Source organism: Halichoerus grypus, chromosome X (genome assembly GCF_964656455.1).
Source record: "Halichoerus grypus chromosome X, mHalGry1.hap1.1, whole genome shotgun sequence".
Taxonomy (NCBI): Eukaryota; Metazoa; Chordata; class Mammalia; order Carnivora; family Phocidae; genus Halichoerus; species Halichoerus grypus.
Window position 1 is genome coordinate 99,434,568 of NC_135727.1, and position 24,465 is coordinate 99,459,032.

At 40.8% G+C, this 24,465-nt stretch overlaps 1 protein-coding gene across 8 annotated transcripts in view; it reads right to left on the bottom strand.

Annotated features, from left to right (window-relative positions):
- The window catches only part of SYTL5 (synaptotagmin like 5), a 290,114-nt gene that overhangs the window by 137,138 nt on the left and 128,511 nt on the right, over positions 1–24,465 (bottom strand). For all 8 annotated transcript variants that reach the window (XM_078065204.1, XM_078065205.1, XM_078065207.1 and 5 more), the window contains one exon: positions 13,061–13,352. In XM_078065204.1, the coding sequence (XP_077921330.1) occupies positions 13,061–13,179 (119 nt within the window). In that variant the 5' untranslated portion in view covers positions 13,180–13,352. The remainder of the gene's footprint in view (positions 1–13,060; positions 13,353–24,465) is intronic.

The window sequence follows — 24,465 nt, forward strand, 5'->3', positions numbered from 1 at the left end:
GCCATCATTATTAAAAGGAGAATGAGAAGAGAAAAATATGTACAATGTTGGGTCTACTGGGAATAAAGTCAAATTAAAATTGGCTAAAACTGAGATCAAACACACTCTGAAAAAGTAATCCCAGCCTGAGAAAACTACAAAAAATGTTCTCAATTATTCATTAAGAACTTCCCAAACTTCCTCTGTCTTCCTTAACTTCATTCCTACACCGTTGTTCAGAAAGAAAAACCATTTTGATTCGTGCCAATATCAAAAATCTAACCAATTACTCCATTTGTTCTTGTCTGGAGAGAATCAAAGAGTGTGGGAGATGGATGGAAAAGTGTAGTAGAGATAAATACGGCCCCAAATCAACAGTTAAAACCTGATGAAAAATAAAAATTAAAAAAAAGTTGAAGACATTTAATACCAGCTAACACCAATTCTTTATTTGAGATGAACTCAGGATGCTCTTGCGTTTTAAAATATTAGTTTATTCCTTAGATTTCCTTGTTGCTACACAGATGTGCTGATATTAACATGCAAATTGATGACCCATATGTAATTGAAATCTTAAAGACTGAAGAGATAAACTATCTCAGCTGCAGTTAAATGATAGAATCTTTTCCCTGCTATATCCTGTGATACACTGAATTCATTTTTTTCCATCCCATCATCAAAAATGTTCAATGCATTACAAAGACTGCCTGCTTTATCATTGCATAGACATACTCCTTTCAAATCAGGAATTGCTTTCATTAAAATTCCTGTCACATTGGTGTGGCATTCTTTTTCTTTTGTTACCCTGTCTAGACTCAATTGTACTGAACATTATTTTGCACCGAAGAAGACAGGAATTTTGGAATGGAAGCAAATAGCTGCCTGGAAGAGGAAGCTACAAATAACAGTTCACCAAGCATCTTTGATCCCTTGATGCCTCCAACAATCCCCCGTCTCATCTAGCAGAACACATCAAGGCCCAAGAGAGTTAACAAACAAGCAAGCACTATATCGTGGCCCAGAGCAGAGGGCTCTGAAGGCAGACTGCCTGGGTTCAAATCCTGGTCTTGTCGCTTTTTATATCTGAGACTTTAAGAAAATTACGTAACTTCTCAGTGCCTCAAAATACTCCTGTAAAAAAGAATCATAATAGTTGCAACCTCGTAAGGTTGTTGTGCGCATTAAGGAAGATAATGCTGTGAACGTTGAGTGAAGTGTTAAGCCCAGCTTGATATGTTGTGATTATGAAATAGGCAATTCTGGTAGGTGTCTCTCCATAGCTCTTCTCCTCTTCTGTATTAGTGGCATGTCTAACTAGGTTCGTGGCCGCTCAGAATAAAGACTACATTTCCCAGTATCCCCTGCAGTTAGGTTTGTCATGAGACTAAATGTTGGCTCATGGGATGTGATCAGAAATGATATAGGCAACCTCTAGGTCAGGACCTTAAAGGGAAAGGGCTATCCCTTTCCCTTGAACCCCTCTTCCCTCTCAGAGGCTGGGATGAGAACAGAGGAGTGAGCCATCTTGGATTATGAGCTAAACCGTCAAGGCGGTGGAACAACAAAAAAGACAAGGTGCCCAGACCCATTCTATAACGGAGCCACCAGAACAGTATCACAAAGCTGCCAACCAACCCAGGCTTTTCTACTAAAGAGCAATATATTTCCATCTTATTTAAGCTGTTATTATGACATGTCTCTGTCACCCACAGCCAAAACTATTTTACAACAAATATAATAAGAACTCAGTAAATACTAGGTCTTTTCAGTATTGTCCACTTACAAAAACGTTGCTATCGGGATGCCTGGGTGGCTCAGTCGGTTAAGTGTCTGCCTTCGGCTCAGGTCATGATCCCAGGGTCCTGGGATGGAGTCCCGCATTGGTCTCCCTGCTCAGCGGGGAGCCTGCTTCTCCCTCTGCCCCTCACCCTGCTTGTGTGTGCTCTCTGACAAATAAATAAATAGAATCTTTAGAAAAAAATGTTGCCATCAGGTTCTGCTTCAGCTTCTGCTGCAAGGCCTGCACTGTAAATCCTTCTCTAGAACAAGAGTTTGATATTCCTTTGAGAGAGCAAAACCACAGTGACTGATGAAAAGTATTGTTAAACCAGAAACAATGAGACAAAAATGACTGAAATAATATACACAGGCAAAATAATGCCACAGCAGCCTGAGGCCAAGGGCTGCAGGGCTCCTAGCATTCCCATCTTTCATTCGCATCCAGAGGCAATGCCGTCGACACTGGGCTGGGGCCAGCTCAGAAGTGCCTAAGGAAAATCCAGCGGTGATCAGATCTCCTTTCTGTATTCTGATTATAAAAATACTTTTTTCATTTTGGTTGTCGCTTGTGTGTGCAGAATCTATTTTTAAAACCTAAACAGCACAACACAGCCACGATAACCACAGCCACTCTGTTTTACACATCATGTCATTAAGCACTGGCAGCATCCTATGAGAAAGACGTTACGATTCCCATTTTAGGAATAAGAAAATGGAATCTCAGGTAGGAAACTTGCTATGGGTCACAGGGTTAGTAAATGCTGCCATCAGGATTCAGGTCCAGCATTTTATTTTTTTATTTTTTTTAAAGAGTTTATTTATTTATTTGACAGTGAGAGAGACAGTGGGAGAGGGAACACAAGCAGGGGGAGTGGGAGAGGGAGAAGCAGGCTTCCCACGGAGCAAGGAGCCCGATGCGGGGCTCGATCCCAGGACCCCGGGATCATGACCGGAGCCGAAGGCAGACAGACGCTCAACCGACTGAGCCACCCAGGCGCCCCAGGTCCAGCATTTTAGATTTCAAAATCTGCACTCTTCCCCCAGATTCCTCTTGATTCTTATTCTGTTAACATATTTTTGCTCAGAAAGGACACTGCACTTATCAATAACTGCTATTTTTTTCCTAGTTGTGCAAAACCATGCTAAGCACACTCAAAGGTAAACCTCAATAAACATGAAGGGTTGCTTCTGCCTGACTTCTCCCACCAAAAGCCATCTGTCCAAGTAGCCTCTTATCACAAAGTCAAACATTCCTCAATGGGGCTGTTCTTCAACAAACACCCCTCTGGTCCTAATAAACTTTATATAGCTTTTGATTTGCTTTCAAATCAATGACTACTAAAAAGAATCAAGACCATGTGAGAATTGGGGAAAAGTTCGGTCCAGATAGAAAGCTACTTCAGAGAAAGTAATGAAGAACAGGATTGAAACTACACTTGTCTAGACAAAGAAATCTTGTGAATTGTACCAATTTAATGTGTTTAGAAATTGTCCCAAGGATAGAGGGCATTGTGGAATCTTCATGTCTGCAAATGACGCCAAGCACTTCCTGGTAATAAAACACTCAGCTCATAGGAATATACCAGGAGATCTCACAAAGCCATGTAAACAGACGAACAACTGTTTACTAACTATAGTCTGAAAATTATTGCAGAAACTGATCTCATATGTAATGAGCAAACCAAGTCTTGGAATATCTTGGAATAACTAAATATTAATAACTATTGTCTCAATTTCCTGGCCCAATGAGGAACAAGGATGTGTTTTGCTAATCTGAAATCCAAAGGATACCTTTCTGCAGTATCAAAAACTGCAGAAAGTCCTGTTACCAATACGGTAAATCATTCAGAAAAAGAAGGGGTAGAGAGAGAATCCACATAGCAAAAAAGAAAAAAAACATGGATAAATTACAGGGCTTTTAAAGATTATTGCTCTGACATTGCAAGGATTATCTTGATGGGAGGAAATGGGGCAGTCATACACCAAAAAAGATAACTTAAAGAGAACATGTTGCCCTTGAAAAATTCTTGAAAACTACTTCTGCTACTGAATACAGGCACACACTAAATTTTTATAAACATAGAGCTGACATTTATTCTAAAATGTCTATAAACTGAATTTGTGTAAACTAAATTATTTTAAATGCAGTAAGGAAGGACTTATATGCTCACCAAAGACAGCTGTCAGTACTTGATTTTTCCCATTTTACCTCTTTAGGTGGTGCTTATGGGAATTCATATTTTCATAGCTAAAGGTGATTACAAAAAAACCCACTTCCAACAGTTTTTCTAGTTACCAGTGGCAGTACATAGTACAAGGGATGTCAAGTCAGCATTTCTTCAAAATTCATTGAGATAAATACAAATATTGTTTTCTTTATGCGCTATTTTTTTTAAACCAAAGCTAACTTTATTATATTGAATTGCAGTAAGAGATACCATGATGTTTGCTTCATTGAAATTCACCTCTGACAATTGCTTTCAGATTCCATGAAAAGGAAGATGAGATCTGTGCTGAGTAATAAACAAATCTAATTAATAATTCTTTTTTTTTTTTTTAAAAGATTTTATTTTATTTATTTGACAGAGAGAGAGAGAGAGACACAGCTAGAGAGGGAACACAAGCAGGGGGAGTGGGAGAGGGAGAAGCAGGCTCCTGGCCGAGCAGGGAGCCCGATGCGGGGCTCGATCCCAGGACCCTGGGATCATGACCTGAGCCGAAGGCAGACGCTTAACGACTGAGCCACCCAGGTGCCCCTAATTAATAATTCTTAATTACACCCATTTTTTTTTCAGATTGCTGGTTGTTTCCCAATATTCCCTCTACTCTTTTATGCCAGTACAAACCCCAAATGTGAGTTGGTTACATGGCCACCCAGAAGAATACATTTCCCAGTGACATATACAAGCTCCCTTGCAGCTAAGTATAGTCATGTGACAGAAAGGAAATTCAACAAGTAGAAATTGTCTCTGGGAAGAGGGTGAGTTTTTAAAGTTAAAATTACATGTATTTTCTAATTTTCTATAATGAATATATTACATCTATAATGAAAATGTACAAGAAAATATTAAATATTTCTTTAATTGGATTGAGGGTTTATGATATAAAAAATATTGTAGACATTGATACCCTTTTCAGATCCTAGTGAGTTTAAACACTTTTGAAAATGTGTTTATATATATATACATATATATACATATATACATATATACAAGTTTCATTAATTTTAGACATTTGCATGGAATGTTTACGAATTATTAGTAAATGTGGGGTGCCTAGGTGACTCAGTTGGTTAAGAGACTGACTCAATTTCGGCTCAGGTCCTGATCTCAAGGTCCTGGGATTGAGCCCTGCATTGGGCTGTGCGCTCAGCTGGGAGTCTGCTTCTCTCTCTCTCCCTCTCCTTCTGCCCCTCCCCCCCCCCCGCTCAAGCACTCTCTAAAATAAATAAATCTTAAAAAAAAGAAAAATTAGTCAATGCATGTCAGCCTAATATTACAGATTTAAATCAGTTAAACCCTAATTCCTATTAATGTATAAACATTCATATAAACTGTTGATATAAAATGGTCATATGCCTGAAATCTAAAATGTCAGAGGTGACATTTCTGTGAAGTTTTCACTTGTATTATTTCCTTAGAAATAAAATGCCTATTTTCCCAAGAATACAGTTGGTATTTGCTTAATTAGAACTTCCCTAATGAACTGACCTACCTTTGGAGGGCAAGTCCTCTTCACTCACCCTCCCAGTCCCAACATCCTACCCCAAGAACAATGTGGGCTTTATAGGTCTTTGTTTCTTCAACTTATAGTAAAAAGGAGTGGTAGTTTCCTGGAAGTGAGTGCCAATTAACCCACGCTAGCTGGGGGGCATGTCCTCTATACCAATTCTGGCTAGAGCAGAACGCAAGGACGGGGAAAAGGGTACTGAAAGGGGAATTTGGAGAGGAGTCAAAGATGAGAGAGAGAGAATACACACATATTCTACATAGGTGACAATTTTACTTATGACTATGGTGACCCTATTATTCAAACAAAAAAAAAATATGGTCTGGCAAGTATGTTTATTCATTTGGATAATCCAATGTTGGAAATGCCCCCAAATATCAGGTATGTGTGGCCCTTTCCCAAGGTGAGCCCTCCAAGTAAGAATTACTTGGAGGAAAGAGCTGTATATATGGAAATTCTTAAGTTCTTTGGTAGGAAAACCTCCCAGGTTTTAAATTTGTTTAAAGCAGAGCTGGATTTTCTTTTTCCTTTCTCTGTGACTCAAAAAGAGTTTAGGTTTTATTGGGGAGCCAGTATGTTCATGCTGGGAGTTTCTGTTAATCCACTAAGAAGCTTTGTGGCAATTCCATTAGGATTGAAACAAAATGTTTATCAAACTAGAAGTCCACTCCAATAGTTCTCCTGGTGTTTTATGGGGACAGTGAGCCTTTAGGCTTTTCAGAAGGTCAAACTAATTTTGTGCTTAGTGGTAGTGACAAGATTTGGAAAAACAAACAGCCCCACAGATCAAACATTTGTAGAGTATTAAGAGGATATTATTGCTTGGCACTTACTGGTCTCCCTAACTTCCAGGCTGAATGTGTAACTCTTGAAATCACTTCAAATCCATTTGAACCGATTATTTAGCTTATCTGCAGGATTCCAAATAGCCAATTTGAATACACTTTCCCCTTCTGTTTCTCCTTTCTTCTCTTTCCTTCCCTCTCCTATTCAAAAATGATGGAATCAACCACATAAAAACAAAGCCGTAACGTGAATGGCAGTTTCCAGGCTGGGATCTGGGGTCTCCTGATGACACTAAGCTCTGGCTTGCTTAGTAGCCCATCTCAGCTGAGCTAGCTGTGTGGAACAAAACATAATACACTTGCACTTGGATTTCAGTCAGCATAAAGACTAGAACTGCCTGAGGAACTCTTGTCAGTTTTCACTGTGTAAAAAAAGCAATGCTTCAATAAATGTCAGAGCAACTTTGGATAATGTTACCCAGCTTAGAGGTCAGAACTGTCCGTAAATAGCAGGCTGAAGGAATGTTTTCTGTTTTGCTCCATTTCTCCGAGAGTAAGGCTAGGGGCGGACTCCCCACAGGATCTGAAGAGGTGCCCTGATGGCATAAACATCACGGCATAGAGGAAAGGGAAGCAACATGGAACGGGAGAATCTCACTGCTGATGTTTACCAGCTTGGCAAATTATTTGGGAAGTTTCGGGTGCCACAGCTATCAGAATGGTACATCCTTCGCAGATGACACAGGGATTAAATGAGGATCATTTGTGAATTGATTAATACATTCTCTGGTGTGAGGGAGGTAGTGAAGAGTTTACCCTTCCCTTTTTTTCTGGCCTCCTGAAGGGTCAGATACATCCCCGCAGAAGTTAAACCTCAGAGGGACATGGGAGCTCTGGAGCCAGACGGTGGGGTTACAAACCACAGTTGGGCCACTTAGTAGCTGTGCAAACTTGGTTGAGTTATTTAACTTGGTACTTCGGTTTACCCATCTGTAAATGGGATATTAGTAGTTCTTAGCTCATCGGGAAAATGAATTTGTAAACTGTCCCTGACAATTTTGCAGAACCTTCTGCTGGTTCTTGGTATTTTCTCTACCTCCAGATGCACTGTACTGTTCTTCTAGAGAGGCAATGAAACACATTTACGCTGTTCCGGCATGAGCCACTACAGACTGAGTGAGGCATGAATATCTCCTGGAGATGGGAGGACCCTGTGGAACCATCTAACCTCCCAGACAGAAGCCCGACTTCTATCTCTGATAGCTGATGGGTTCCAGTCCAACTCCATCTTATCTCTTGGACTATAAATGTCCTGCTGCTCAATGAAGGTGGCTTACCAAGGCTTTTAGGTGTATACAGCTATTCACAAGGCTAGAATCTACCGGGGTGTTGTTTTCAACACCAAAGGTCAACAAATTCCAGCCCTTGGGCCAAATCCAGCCCACCACCTGTTTTTGTAAATACAGTTTTATTGCCCATACCCATTTGTTTACACGTTGTCTATTGCTGCTTTCAGACTACAAATGCACACTGAAGTAATCCTAACATAGAACATATACCCACAGAGCCTAAGATATTTACTATCTGGCCCTTTACAGAAAAAGTTTACTGACTTCTGGTCTACACCATGGATAAAGCCTGATTCATGACTGCAAACTTAACTTTATGTTTGTGGATCCAACAAACATTAATATTGTGTCTCTGCTCACCTTTATTTTTTTTTTAAAGATTTTATTTATTTATTTATTGGAGAGAGAGAGAGAGAGAGAGTGAGAGCATGAGCGGGGGATGGGGAGAGGGAGAAGCAGACAATGTTAGGGTTTGTTTCCAAGACACCAAGGGCAAGCCTGTCTCCATGCCAGTGTGTGCGTGCGTGTGCGTGTGTGTGTGTGTGTGTGCGCGCGTGTGTGTGTGCGTGTGTGTGTGTGTGTGTGTGTAACTGGGGGAGTGCTCTGTGAAGCTAGGAGGTCCAACCCCGCAGAGACAGGCATGGAGAGACAGCAGAGCCTTGGAGAGGCCAGGCGCTGGAGAAGAGTCCTCACAGGCCATGTTGAGCTCAGCTCCCAGGAACGGCAGGTGCTTTGGGCTCAGGTAGTGGCTGGGGGCTGCTGCACCTGCTTTGCTGGGCTTTCAGGAGGGGCTGCTGTAACCACAGGCACATCCCTCAGCTGGGTCCTGATACTCATCCAAGACCTTGAGATCATGACCTGAGCTGAAGGCAGATGCTTAACCTACTGAGCCACCCAGGCACCCCTCTGCTCACCTTTATTATTCCAATAATAAATACACAGCATTTGGCCTACAGAAGGTTCTCAACAAATGCTGATTACTTCTGAATCTTAGAGATTACAGGATGCCTTGGGCTGCATGTAACAGAAAATCAGACTCGAGTCGCTATAAATAACACGGAAATATATGCTTATAGAAGAAGCCCAGTGGTGTGGCAAGTTCCAGTATACCAGGATGTTGGCAACAATTCTCTGCCATTCTTTTGGCTCAGCTTCATCATTGTGCTGGCTTTCATCCTCAACAGCAACTGTGATAACATGTTTCACTGAACATGTCCTGTGGGAAAGAGAACTTTCCATAAATCTGGGCTATATGTTTGAGTGGGTCAGTTTTGATCTCCTGTCTACCTCCAGACCAATGACAGTTGCTAGAGGACTATTAGTCAAGGGATGATTAATTATTTTTTAAAAATCCACTGCTGGAGCTGAGTAAAATCAAGATTTGGGTAGGGAGGAAGAAAAGAGAAATGTATGCTGTAAGGCGACCAGCAGAGTTCATTACTGAGACAAGCCCAAGAATAGGTGCCAAAGAGAACATTAAGTCCAGATACGTTTTCATCTCTTGTGGCCAAATGGAAACGACATCTTCTCAGTAAGAATAAAGTCCAAATGAACTGCTAAAATTATAAATTGAAGATTTCTTATATAGGCCAATACCACAAAGTAGACATTTGTTTTTAGGTGTGGAAGATCAAGCAGAGTAAGATTTTGTTAATGAGATGTTTTTTAGGAGTAGATACTATGAACCATGTCCTCTTTTATGTTAGGGCGAGCTCTTCCAAAGTTAGAAAAAATGATCAACAAAGATCTTTATTTTGTGCTTCCAAACTCTATTTTTCCCCTTTGCATTCACTGTTGATAGCTCAATTTTATTAGCATCACTTCCTCCCTCTTTTTTCACTGCATTAAAGCCATCAGCAAAACGAAGTGATTTGTTCTTCAGAGAGAACATTTAAAATACTCCTACTCTGTAATAGTTGAAACCTGGGTCTAGATATCTCCTACCATTTCTTCCTGTTTGGTCTGAAGGAAAACAAATACATTGGAGCCTCTTGGGTGAACCTAAGATGCTCTGTTAGTAGGTGGACACCTCTTCCCAGCCTACAGTTCATGCCTGGAGGTAAGTATCAGGCTTGCCATGTGTCCTTCTGGGTGCAGAGCACCTTCAGGAACACCCAGAGACCAGTCCCACTTTAACTAATGCCACACTTCTGGGGCTATGTGGACTGTAGAGCACAGCTGGGCATCAGGCCTAAAGCACTGATTCAACACAATTTTTACATTCTTCTATTTTTCTATTTTACGAATAACCTACTGAAACGAATAAACACACCACAAAGAAACAATAAATCCACTGCTTTCCAAAGTCCAATTTACTAACTTTCCGTATCGTTTACTTCTCTGTAATCATCATAATTCTTAAAACTTTTCTTGGTCTTCCATTTCCTTCTGAAACTCATTAGCAGAATCTGAAGGCAATTTTGTGGTTCACGGTAAACAGCTAAAACGCAGTTGACATGTAAGTGCCGATGTCAAATCTTTTTCACATTTCAAGGCCAAGCTCAAGCGTTTAGCTCTTCTGTGAAACCATTCCTTCAATTTCTGTCTTATTCGTAATTAATTCCACTTCCTCTAGACACTGACAAAATATCAACTTGTACTTCTATAACATGGTAAAAACAATTACTGCAACAGCAATTACGTTCCCTGTTTGGTCTGGCAAATTTCTTGGTCCGGCTTTCCAAAAGCTACCTCTGAGATGTGGATTTGTGTGTAAGCGACTTACGGAGTACTCTCAGGAGGAACATAAATGGGAATAGGGGAGGCAGGAGAGAAAAGGGGAGAGGGGCTAAGTAAGTAAGTCCAGCCTCAGCATGATTCCATGGGAAGCTATGAGGCAGAAGCTTCACTGCAGTCTGTCAGCCATTGGCTTGGGGCTGCCCAGTGGGGACAGAAACTCAAGTTTGCCTGGTACTTGTGGATCTCTAGTTCTACGGGCAACTCTAGCCACCCAAGGGTAGTCCTCTAAAGAAGGTAGTAGACACCACCCTTAGCAGTAAACATGTGGGAACTGGGAGATGAGTGCACAGACCACAAGGGACCCGAGCAGAGCTCAGTGGAGCACGGCTAGTGTTCACTACAACACATACCAATGATAGGGCTGAGGATTATAGCCAGCAATTATTAAGTACTGACTGTATGCCAGCATTCTTCTAAGCTCTTGATAATATTAGCTTATTTAATCCCTACAACAACCTTTTGAAGTGCCTAATGTTATTATTTCTGTTTTGTCAAATGAGGGAACTAGATGTATTCATGGAAGCAACCTATCTAAAGTGACACAAGATTTCATGGTGTAACTGAGATGTGATTCAACAGCACACACTCTAAACACCACGCCACTCACTTTGGTGTGGCTTCTCAATATACAAAGCTATTAAGAGTGGCAGAGCCTGAGTCATCTGACCTAGGCTCATATGTTGGTAGCTGAGAACAAAAGGAGACAACCTATCTAATACAGTTGGTGCAGAAAAAAAAAAAACTCAATAAAATATTAGCCACTATTGCTATTAAAGAAGAGAAGATATAGCAGCTTTAAAAAAAATCTATTTTCTATAAAGGTACCACTTAGAGCTATCAAAGCCTTTCTTTTGCTTTCCTCAAACACATTTGAAGAGGTAGGAAAGCAGCAAATTTATTCTCAATAGTTCTGTTGTATATTATACATTTGGCTAAATTTTTTTTACAGAGAATAAGGAAAAAGGACAAGGGAAGCAACAGAAAAAGGAAAAGAGAGTATAACAGATTATTAGGAAAAGTTATTGGGAATGATAGAAGCAAATATTCTGAACAGATTCCTATTCATTGTACTTCTGCGTTTCTGAGGATGTGGCTATTAAATTGTGTTTTCCTGAATAGAGTGATTTTTAATTCCCCCGTGCATGTCATCAGTTACTAGCTAGTACCTCACCTCCCATAAACAATATAACTTTTTGCAGCACATTAGAAAATTTAGTCACTTTTCATGACTGGAATACAAAACCCAAAAACATCATTTCTGATATCTTTAAAAATCATTAACTACCTTAACCTGAATTCCAGGCATAGAAAAACTGCAATAATTTTCATCAAAGCCTTTATTTCTTGAAGATTGGTTGAATACCTACGAATGATGGAAATAAAAATTCTGGGCTCTTAACTATGAATTAAGCATCAATGGAGAATATTTCAATGTATTTCCAATTCTAGGATCCTAGTTCCTTTAGGCACACTGAATATCTTTGCAACATATAAAGATAACCTTAAGACAGGTTTTCTCCTCAATAAAAAATAAAATAAACTTTTGTGGTCTTTCCAGAATTTTTCTTACGGTTGACTTCCGGTTTCACAGCGTTGTGGTCAGAATGATCACAGTTTTGGGAGACACGTAAGACAAAAAAGCTACCTGCTGCACAGTAGGTAGTCGCTGAGAAGGGAACTCTGTTTATTTCTGCTCCTCCAGTCAGGGGAGAGATTAATAGCCAAATATATTTAACAAGCAGCACGGCACAAGCAGCAACCAATCCCAGTGGATGTGACAACCAATCAGAACAATGCTGGGACCATTCAGAAGAGGTGATGCAACCAATCAGAATGGATGCTAGCTGAAACACAGGTGAGGTCATGCCTGGGGATCCCGCTAGAGAGCAACCTCGCCCCCAACTGATGGGAAACTAAACTGTCCCCATATTATTCAACGTTACTCACACAGAAACTTATTTTTAAAAATTCAGGCCATTTCTGGGGTAAAAATGAGAATTTTTCACTCTCCAGATCCCCCCCTTTTTTTTGGTTAGCAATATATTTTTATTATGTTATGTTAGTCCCCACACAGTACATCATTCGTTTTTGATGTAGTGTTCCATGATTCATTGTTTGTGTATAACACCCAGTGCTCCATGCAAAACGTGCCCTCCTTAATATCCATCCAGATCCCCTTCTGCTCTCAGCTATGGTGGGAAGGAATTCCCAAAAAGACTGACTTGAGAAAGGCATTATAAATAAATAATTGTGAACTTACATACCAGGCACGGCACATGTATTATCTTCCTTAATCCCTGCAACAATCCTATGAGGTGGGCACTTTTATTATCCTTGTTTTAGGGATGAGGAAACCGAGGCATGGAGAAACTGAGTCACTAGATCAAGGTCACAAAACTAATACATCTCAGAGCGGGTATTTCAAGTGGAAGGCGGTCCTTCTACTTCACTGCCACTTAGGATGTTATTAGCAAATGGGCATTCTCATCAGCATCATATTGTCTGCTCGATTCCATCCTCCCATCTAGCTAATGATAAAATATCAAAGACGTGTTCTGATATTTGAGCTACTGCTGGGAACCCATGAAGTCACTGACCAACATTTGTCCCCAGCATGGTCGCAGTTGTCCAATTTCTGATCTAACTGGCTTCAAACAGACAACAGTCAGGAAAGGCAGAAAAATTTTAAAAAAATATTACCTTATTCTCTTGTCCTCCACTTTTTTCAAGTATTCATCTCTCTTTAAGACTCCCAGGATCATTTCCTTCTCATGATCTAACAAAAATGACAGATTGATAAACTCCGAGTTCTTAGACATGGTATTCCAGCAGCAGCTCTGGGTAGCAGTGGTTGAATCTTCCAGGTGAATCGATAGCCACAGTTCTTAAGGCCCTCCTGAACAGCCCAGAGTCACTCAGTTGTGTTTGACGGCAGAGTGGTTTTTATAAGGTCTCTGAAGAAGTGCCGATGGTAGTCAGGTATTCTTCCGGGCTACACAAAAAAGAGATACCACTGGGATTACATTCCAAGAAAGTCATTATTGTTCTAACAGAAAGATCACCAAAGCCTTTGCTGTGGTGTCCAGTCAGGGAGGCAGCTAAGTTTCACCAATGATGACGAACGCCAATCCTTCAGAACAGCACAGAACAGGAATCAGATCTGGTGGGGCAGAATCCAGAAAACCCAGGGAAGATAGAGAAAGCAAAGGAGAGAAAAATTAGTTAGGAAAATTAATTAGGCCATTTCCTGAATAGCACACACATTGTCTAATGTTTGAAATAGTGACATACTTAACTCAAAAAAATTTGAATCGTAAACATGCAATTATTAAATAATTGTTGTGTATGTTTGTTGCCATGAAATATTATTTATATTTAGTTGATTCCAGATTCTCTGTGCAAATTCAGCTTTTTCCCTTAGTTTCCTTTACCAGCCAGGTCCTGTTACCACCCTTGCAGCTGACCCATGGGTAAATGGAGTCACCACTGCAGGACACTAAGTGCACAGCCTGGACTGTCCCTTAACTGGCTCCCTCCTATTCCTTCCCTTCCTCCCCACAACTAGGACCACTGCTGACAAAACAAATATGAATCAGTGCTACCTGGAATATTATTCATTGGAGTGTTTCTCACAAACACAGCAATGAATGAAAAAAAAAATCAAGTGACAGAAGACTTCATGCAGAATGACAGCATATATGTGAAGGAAAAAAATTTGTAACAACACTGTATCTAATTCAGGAATATATACATTTGTAGGATCAATACAAGGGATTTCAAGGGGAATTCAGAGATACAATCAAAGAGAACGCAGGAACTTCAACCATACTGGATAATGTTTTATTGTCAAGATGACTATATCTCAGGAGGTACATATTTGTGAATTATTCTAGGTATGTATTACACAAAATAGATGTTCCAAAACTTCCCCTTGTCAACATAAGAAGCTCACCGGGCCTTGTCCCTTACCCTCTTTTTTTTAAAATTTTTTTTTAAGATTTTATTTATTCGAGACACAGAGATACAGAGAGAGAGAGAGAGACAAAGCATGAGCAGGGAGAGAGGCAGAGGGAGAGGGAGAAGCAGGCTCCTCGCTGAGCCAGGAGCCCGATGTGGGGCTCGATCCCAGGACCCTGGGATCATGACCTGAACCGAAGGCAGACGCTTAACCATCTGAGCCACCCAGGCGCCCCCCTCACCCTAACTCTTGAGCACATTCTTCCATTGGCTTGGTACATAGATTCTCTCTGTACATCCCCATAAGAATGAAGACTCTAGGCCTGTGGCCTCTCCCCTGACACTGTCCCTCAGTTTCCCTCAGTGTCATCCCCTGACACTGTCCCTCAGACTCCCAGGTCTATGAATTACAGTCTATGTGCAAGTTACACTTGGTTTGCTTGGTTATAGCCAGGTTTCCAAGCATAACTAGATATCCAAAGGCTGCTTTGGGGCCTCCCAGTTGCCATAAGGCTAGGCTGACATCAAAATCTCAGGGAATCTGAAAGGACAGGATCTTGTCCAGAGCCTAGCTTTCCAAAGCCCCCAGGTGTTTGTTCTATACATTGTACACCAAACCATAATTTGGCTGAAATGACTCAGAAATGAGCTTCTTCTGATAGGTCAAGGGCTAGCCCCCTCTGAGAAACTGCCCTGGTCAGTACAGACTTTCCAGAAGGACTCCAGGCCTTTCCTCCATCTTCAAAATCCTAGAGACAGCAGAGATGAGAGAGTCCCAAAGTTGACATGAACAGGAAGCAACAAGGTTAGAGCAAAAGGGGGTCTTCAGAAAGGTTAATGGTTTGGTTTTCGCATCATTGTCAACTGTGGTCTCCTCAGATAAAGAACACAACCGGTTTTTCCACCCCTTTTGTGGTTCATCTGGTCTCACACTGAAATGGAAAAGCCACTTGGTAGTTCATTGGATGAATATGCTACCATTACAGACAGGTTCACTTAGAATGTATTTTATATTTGAAATGTCAGATTTAGAATGCCGTTATGTGAATATTCTGTAGAATTGTAATTAGAAGTTATTCAAGGGCTTGGGAGCCACAAAAATATTTGAGTTGAAGCTTATGGCTGTCCTTGCCTTGGATCGTAAATGCCAATCTGCCCTGTAAAGCTCCAAGGCTCTGCCCGGTGAGGAGAATAAAAGGGGGGAGCACAGTACCACCACAGGGTAGCACTGGAAAGTGACAGAGAAGATGGGAAATCATGCAAAGGTATAAAGGAAAGGAAACCGCCCTGGGAGAGTTTCATTAACAAAATTAGCCCTAAATAGATTTTTGCTCATCTGTACCAGGACTGAAGAGAACGGATTTATAAATGAGTGGCCAAGGAGATCAGAAGGAGCCAAAACTTTATCAAGAAAATGAGGGGGTTTCCTCCAGGAGGCAGGACTGGACTGTGATTATAATTTAATAGGAGGCAATCTAACTGATGACAGTCCTTCTGGAGAAAGATGGGGTGAGGAAGAGGAGACAGTGAGGCTGGGCATAGACAAAGGAGATCTAAGGAGCTAGATGCCAATGATGCCCATCCAGGCTCTGACCAGAAGGAAAACACTTGGGCCTCAAAATGAAAGTAACCCATTTATTCCCTGTTGCGTATGTTCCATGTTGAGGGATGGGGCCTCAGTCTGGCAAATTTCATGATATTAATGATGCAAATCATACAACCATTTCCTCTTGTTTGAATTTCACTTCCGCCTGGACACTTCTGATTGTAAGTTGGCTTACCATAGAGCCCTGGTCCTGCCAATGGAACGCTCTGTGTTTGGTTGCGTTTGAACCTATGTCTAATCTGTTCTCTGTACACCAACCAAAGGAAATTTCTGAGCCTTTGGAGGACCAGCATCTGGGTTGGGATGAATTCACCTAAATCTGTACAATTGTTTAATGCCTCTTTTCAGCTAGTTCACACCCCCTCCTGGGGAATCCCTTGCCCCCTACACACTTTCATCAGCTAAGAAAAAATGAGTAAAAATAATCACCAGTGCCTTTTATCACCAGAGTCAATTCTCATTTTCTTTTTTTTAGTTAAAAGTGCCTGGTAAAACGTTAGTCCGATTAAAAGAAATCCATTTTTATTTTATTTTTCAATACTTTCACTTAAACAGATATCTTTCCTTAAACATTTCAGATGTGAATTTTTCCCTCTCTGGCCAGCAGCCTTGCCAAACTGAGCTAAACTATTTAAAAAGATGACAGAATAGTTTCTAAGTCATTCTTCTGCCCTTCAGCAAAGATAGCTTTGGACAGATCATTAACTGCTGAGCACCAGAAAAGATGCAACAATAAAAAATTCTCAGGGTGCCTGGGTGGCTCAGTCGGTTAAGCATCTGACTCTTGATTTTGCCTCAGGTCATGACCTCAGGATCGTGGGATCAGGCCCTGCATTGGGCTCTGTGCTCAGTGCAGAGTCTGCTTGAGATCCTCTCCCTGTCCCTCTACCCCTCCCTCTCCCCCCACTCTCTCTAAAAAAAAAAAAAATCTTTTAAAAATTCTCACAGCATCACCAAAAGGCATTTAAAAAAAAAAAACAAAAAAAAAAAACAGGGGCGCCTGGGTGGCTCAGTCGTTAAGCGTCTGCCTTCGGCTCAGGTCATGATCCCAGGGTCCTGGGATCGAGCCCCACGTCTGGCTCCCTGCTCAGCGGGAAGCCTGCTTCTCCTTCTCCCACTCCCCCTGCTTGTGCTCCCTCTCTCGCTGTGTCTCTCTCTGTCAAATAAATAAAAAATAAATAAAAAATAAAAAATAAATTAAAAAAAATTAAAAAAAAAAAAAAAAAAACGCATATGTTTTGAGTAACACACACTTAAAAATAATACAGGTTGTTTCCACAGTTTGGCTATTGTGGACATTGCTGCTATAAACATCGGGGTGCACGTACCCTTTCAGATCCCTACTTTTGTATCTTTGGGGTAAATACCCAGGAGTGCAATTGCTGGATCGTATGGTAGCTCTATTTTCAACTTTTTGAGGAACCTCCATACTGTTTTCCAGAGTGGCTGCACCAGCTTGTATTCCCACCAACAGTGTAGGAGGGTTCCCCTTTCTCTGCATCCCCGCCAACATCTGTCATTTCCTGACTTGTTAATTTTAGCCATTCTGACTGGTGTGAGGTGGTATCTCATTGAGGTTTTGGATTTCCCTGATGCCGAGCGATACTGAGCACTTTTTCATGTGTCTGTTGGCCATTTGGATGTCTTCTTTGGAAAAATGTCTGTTCATGTCTTCTGCCCATTTCTTGATTGGATTCTTTGTTCTTTGGGTGTTGAGTTTGATGAGTTCTTTATAGATTTTGGATACTAGCCCTTTATCTGATATGTCATTTGCAAATATCTTCTCCCATTCTTTCGGTTGTCTTTTGGTTTTGTTGACTGTTTCCTTTGCTTTGCAAAAGCCAGATGAATGGATAAAGAAGATGTGGTATATATATATATATATATATATATATATATATATATATATATACACACACACACACACACACACACACAGACACACACAATGGAATATTATGCAGCCATCAAAAGGAATGAGATCTTGCCATTTGCAATGACGTGGATGGAACTGGAGGGTATTATGCTGAGTGAAATAAGTCAAACAGAGAAAGACATGTATCATATGACCTCACTGATATGAGGAATTCTTAATCTCAGGAAACAAACTGAGGGTTGCTGGAGTGGGGGATGGGGTGGGAGGGATGGGGTGACTGGGTGATAGACACTGGGGAGGGTATGTGCTCTGGTAAGCGCTGTGAATTGTGCAAGACTGTTGAATCTCAGATCTGTACCTCTGAAAAAAATAATGCAATACATGTTAAGGAAAAAAAAAAAAAGAAGATAGCAGGAGGGGAAGAATGAAGGGGGGGAAATCGGAGGGGTAGACGAACCATGAGAGATGATGGACTCTGAAAAACAAACTGAGGGTTCTAGAGGGGAGGGGAGTGGGAGGATGGGTTAGCCTGGTGATGGGTATTGAGGAGGGCACGTTCTGCATGGAGCACTGGGTGTTATGCACAAACAATGAATCATGGAACACTACATCTAAAACTAATGATGTAATGTATGGGGATTAACATAACAATAAAAAATTAAAATAATAATACAGGTTGATATTTTAGTCAAAGGAAAGAGCTGAACATATCTTATTAAGGAGTACTTGAAATGTAGCTTTCAAAGTGAACTATTTCTGGAAGTGTTCTTAGGATGAAATTAATAAAAATAAAATCAACTTCCTGTTTGTCACTGTGTGACAACACAACAGTGAGGTAGATTTCTGGCGCACTCAGAGATGCTCAGGATACACATGAAACAGCATACACAAAATGCACTTGGGAGTGCCTTTCAAATAGATGAGCAGGCAAGAATCCACATGTCTGTCAAACAGTGAGACCGACCATAGAGATAAAGATACTGTGGGGAGTGAAATAAATAGTTCTTTTTTTTTTAAATTTTATTATGTTATGTTAGTCACCATACAATACATCATTGGTTTTTGATGTGGTGATCCACGATCCATTGTTTTCATATAACACCCAGTGCTCCATGCAGTACGTGCCCTCCTTAATACCCATCACCGGGCTAACCCATCCCCCCTCCCCCCTCCCCTCTAAAACGCTGTTTGTTTCTCAGAGTCCATAGTCTTACAAAAGACTCCAGGGCAGGTGGTATGGAATCACAGGCATTTATTTCCAGTAGCGCAATTTCTTCCTACATGGACAACTGTGTGGCACATTCAATGGCAGGGTAGTAGTTGAATTTTTTTTTAAAGATTTTATCATTTATTTGAGAGAGAGAGTGAGCGAGCGAGAGAACATGAGCGGGGTGGGGCAGTGGGCAGAGGGAGAAGCAGACTCCCTGCGGAGCGGGGAGCCCGATGCGGGACTCGATCCCAGGACGCTGGGATCATGACCTGAGCAGAGGGCAGATGCTTAACCCACTGAGCCACCCAGGTGCCCCTGAATTTTTTTTAAATTTCACAATGGTATTGATTATCTGAACATTAATTGGGAGACCAATTAACAATATTAGCAGCTTTATAGCAATGCTCCAAGAGCGGAATGTTCCACAGTAATAGCTAACACTTATATAACTCAACTAATCCTTATAACTCCTTCACAAAATAAGTTATAATACCCCCATTTTATAGATGAGAAAGCTGAGGCCCAGAGAAGTTAATTAACATGCCCGGGTGGTAAGTAACTCAGCGCAGTTTGGTTTCAGGGACCCTGCTTCTAATCATTACATGTGACTGCCTCTCAGTGCCTTCATGGACCAACAGCATCCCACAGGATGTCATGAGATACTCTATGGAATTTTTAAAAAGTCTTTTAGTCCAACAAAATTTCATATATGTCCAGTTAAATTAAATATTTTTTCTCCTACAGAACTTCTCAGAGTCTCTGATATTCTATTGTTAACTGTGAAGTTTCACAGAATTCTCAGTTTGGAAAAAAGATATCTAACATTATTCCGTTCTTATCTTGGCATCTTGTATTTTGGTATTTCTAAAGCGAAAACATTTTCCTACTTCTTTTAGAGGACTACATCTATCTTTAAAAAACTGGTTATATGGGGCACCTGGATGGTTCAGTCAGTTAAGAATGTGACTCTTGATTTCAGCTCAGATCGTGATCTAAGGGTCGTGAGATGGAGCCCCATGTTGGGCCCCGCACTCAGTGCCAAATCTGCTTGGGATTCTTTCCCTCTTCCTCTTCCTCTCCCTCCCACTCTGCCCCTTCCCTGGCTCCCCGCCCCCTCTCTCTCAAATAAATAAACAAATAACATCTTTGAAAAAACTGGTTAGGAAAAAATCTTTGTAAATTGAAAAGAGAAAGATTTGAAAGAAAAATCAGAAGATATACTTAAATCTCATTTGGTAATCCCCCTAAATGCTTTTTGACTACTAAGACCTATAAAATTCTATATTGTCCTCCAAAAGTATCATAGAATAGATCATATATAAATTTAAAATAACTGTACAAAGGAAACCACTGCAAATAAAATTAAAATAACCAAGTGATGGCTCCATATAAAGCAGGAAAAGGATTAATATCTAGAAAATATAAAGAGATAAATACAAGAAAATAAACCAATAAAATAAGGGGTAAATAACAGGCGTCCCACAGTATTAGCAATTCACAAACAAATTATAGAAACATGAGAAGATGCTCACTTAGCTCACTAGTTATATAAATGTAAATTGCAAGGAGAAAACATTTTAGCTTTCCCATTCGATTATAAAAATGAAAATATAAAAATCTGTACCATCCAGTGTTTAATGAGGGTGTGCAGAAATAGGTAAGCTCATGTCCCACTGGCAGAAGGAGAAATAAGTTCAATCCCTAGTTGAGATAATTTTCTGTGGGTCTTTTCCATATCTACCATGTCTTGTGAGCAGAGCCACTAGCTGGCCTTCTGTTCTGGACAATTCTTCCAAGGCTGTTTGTTTAGTGACCAGCCTTGAAAGACACTGTGTCTGTATGTGGAGTAAGGAAGAGATTTGCTTATGATTTGTTGAACAAAGCAAAAGTCTCTCTCCAGGGCAGAGGGCAGATTACCTGGCAGCTTATTATAAAACAATGGGGTTCCCTAAGTTCAGGGTTCTCCAGCAATTCCACTACATGGACTACGTTCACACGGGCACTTGAGGGCAAGGGCAACCAACACCAACGTGAAGCTCCTGAGACTTTCTGTGCTCTGAGTAATAAAGTCCATTGCACCTGACCCAGGAGTAGCAGGTCCTTAACCAACATCCGTAAAACCATGACAGGCCCATACTCATTAGCCTGAAAGGAAGGTAAAATCTCAGAGCCTTTATGGTTCTTGTCACCCTTTTTAGAGGATGAGTTGAATCTTTCAAAATTGGTCAAAGGGTATGAGGTTTCAGTTATGCTAGATGAGTAATTCCCAGAGATCCACGGAGCATAGTGCCTCTAGTTAAGAACACTGTGTTATATACTTAAAAAATTGCTAAGTGCCCTTACCATCCATCCATCCATCCATCCATTCATTCATATGTATGTACATACACAGGATGGGAGGAAACTTTCAGAAGTGATGAGTATGTTTATGGCACTGATTGTGTTGATAATTGCATGGGTGTATGCTTATCTCTAAACTCATTAAGTTGTATACATTAAATACGTACAGCTTTTTGTACGTCAATCATACCTCAGTGAAATTTTAAAAATTAAGATGAGCATTTTTGACCACTTTTAAGAATCCATCTTAAGAAAAATTAAAACTTGTGTGTATATGTGAGGATAATGTGTAGATATTCATGGTAGCATAATTACCCAGAGTGAAAATTTTGAAATTGCCTCACATTATTGCAATACCATGGTTCCATATTAAAATGAGGTATTTAAAAATATGTACCAACATGGGGATATCTAAACTACACTGCTGGTTGAAAACAGGGATATATTTATGCTTTCAAATGTGTATGTGTCTAATGCAATGCCATCAATATATGCATATTTATAATATACACAAATGTATAGGAAAGGGTATAGAATAATACATACTGATCTGCTAATCATGTTGCCCATAGGAATGGAAACTTAGGGTGTTACAGAAGAAATGAAATTTATTTCCATATTTTGTATTATTTTTAAACATTTCATTTATTTGAGAGAGCACGCGGGTGAGCACAAGTGTGGGGGAGGGGCAGAGGGCCAGGCAAACTCCCAGTTGAGCTCGGAGCCTGGTGCTTATGACCTGAGCTGATGACCTGAGCTGAAGTCAGATGCTTAACTGACTGAGCCACCCAGGCACCCTCCATATTGTTTATTATTTTAGACACATTAATGTAATCTTATATTCTTTATATCTTTTTATTATTTTTTATTTTTATTTTTTAAAGATTTTATTTATTTGACAGAGAGAGACACAGCGAGAGAGGGAACACAAGCAGAGGGAGTGGGAGAGGGAGAAGCAGGCTTCCCGCAGAGCAGGGAGCCCGATGTGGGGCTCGATCCCAGGACCCTGGGATCCTGACCTGAGCTGAAGGCAGACGCTTAACGACTGAGCCACCCAGGCGCCCCATTCTTTATATCTTTAAAAAATTTCAAGAAGCAATAAGGTGTGTTAACTGAGTGGGATTGGAAGGAAAAGAGAGAAGCCAAAAATAATTTTAAGAATTTGATCTTAGAAGAATACAAGTGACATTGCCAACAATAGGGAAGTTGGGTAGCTGTGCTGGTTTTGATGGGCAATAATAAATTTTGGTTTCAGACATATTGTGAATTAGGTGATACCACTCGGGCTCTTCCATATCAGTTTCCTGCTTCCATTTTGCTCTCCTACTTCAGATTTCCTCCAAAACACAAATTTGATCATTGTTACTCCCATGCTTAGAATCCTTCAATGTTTTCCCTTTGTTCCTAAAAGTTCAAATTGTTTAATGTGGTTTAAAAAACCCTTTATGATCTGCCTCTACCCTACCCCTCTCTCATGTATCTACCCTCTAACCACATTCAACACTTCATTCTTCTAAAGAAGCCATGGTTTCTTCACCTCCAGATCTTCCTACCTACAAGACTCTCTGCCAGGAACACCCTTTCCTCTCTTCACCTGCTAACTCCTAAGTATCCACAGGCATCTGCTTAAATGCCTGACTCCTAGTCTACCTGGGGTATCTGTGATATGCTGAATAATAACCCCCAAGATGCTCATGTACTAGTCATCAGAACCTTTGCAGAGGTGGCTAAGTTAAGGATCTTGAGAAGGGAAGATTATCCTGGATCATCCAGATGGGCCCAGCGTAATCACAAGGATCCTTGGGAGGGGGAGGTAGTAGAGCTAAAGTCAGGAAAAGAGGTGTGATGATAGCAGTAGAGGTTGGAGTAATGGTCTTTGAAGATGGAGGAAGGGGCCATGAGCTAAGAAATGAAGCAGCCCCTAGAAGCTGGAAAAGGCAAGGAAATGGATTCTTCACTGGAGCCTCCAGAAGGAAGTCCTGCCAACACCATGATTTTAGCCTTAAGACTCATTTTGGACTTCTAATGAATGAGATAAAAAATAAAACATTTAAGAATCAATGCCTGAAATAAAAATCTCATCTCAGGAGAGAACACTGAATCAGCCTGAGGTGATGCTCTATGTCAAAATGGAATGGGAAAACGAAACTAAACTCTGGGCAGATGCTTCAGATGGAGAAATTGGACAATGTTCCAGTTCAGTGGGAACGACTGCAGTGCTAGTGGGTTTAGAGTGGAATTTACCACTGAAACCACTGTACATGACATTATGGTGGCCTCCTTACCATGGATGCCATCTTCTTAAACTGTGGTAGGTTCTATTTAATCAGACAGTTAACCCTTTTCCAAAAATTCTATGTTACAGAATGTCATAAAAAATTCCCATCTTTACAAGAGATGTATGCAAAATGAACAGAAAAATGTTTCACTTAATTAAAAAAAAAAAAACATTGTCAGGGAGAACGTAAGGACAAGAGAAAGATCCATCATACAAAATATAGGAAGAAGAGCAATGATTGGAATTTCCTTGGAAACCTGCTATGTAAGTGGAGCTTATTAGCTCCAAATACAACAGAAGCATTCATTCCTTCATGTTTCAGTTATCTGTTACTCAGTAACAAACCACCCCAACTTTTAGTGACTTAAAACAAAAATTTATCACTATCTTTTATAGTTTCATGGGTTGACTGGGCTTAACTGGGAGGCACTCATTTTGGAGTTTCTTTTTTTTAAAGATTTTATTTATTTATTTGACAGAGAGAGACAGCGAGAGAGGGAACACAAGCAGGGGGAGTGGGAGAGGGAGAAGTAGGCTTCCCGCAGAGCAGGGAGCCCGATGCGGGGCTCGATCCCAGGACCCTGGGATCATGACCTGAGCCGAAGACAGACGCTTAACGACTGAGCCACCCAGGCGCCCCCATTTTGGAGTTTCTTATGAGACTGCTGTCAGGTAGCAGCTGGGACTGAAGTCATCTGAAGGCTGGACTAGGTGGGATGGTACGGATAACACACTCACATGTCTGGCACTTGATGTCAGCTGCTGGCTGGGACCATAGCTGGAGCTGTTGACCACAACACCTATATGTGATTCCTCCTTCATGGTGGTCTCAGGGTAG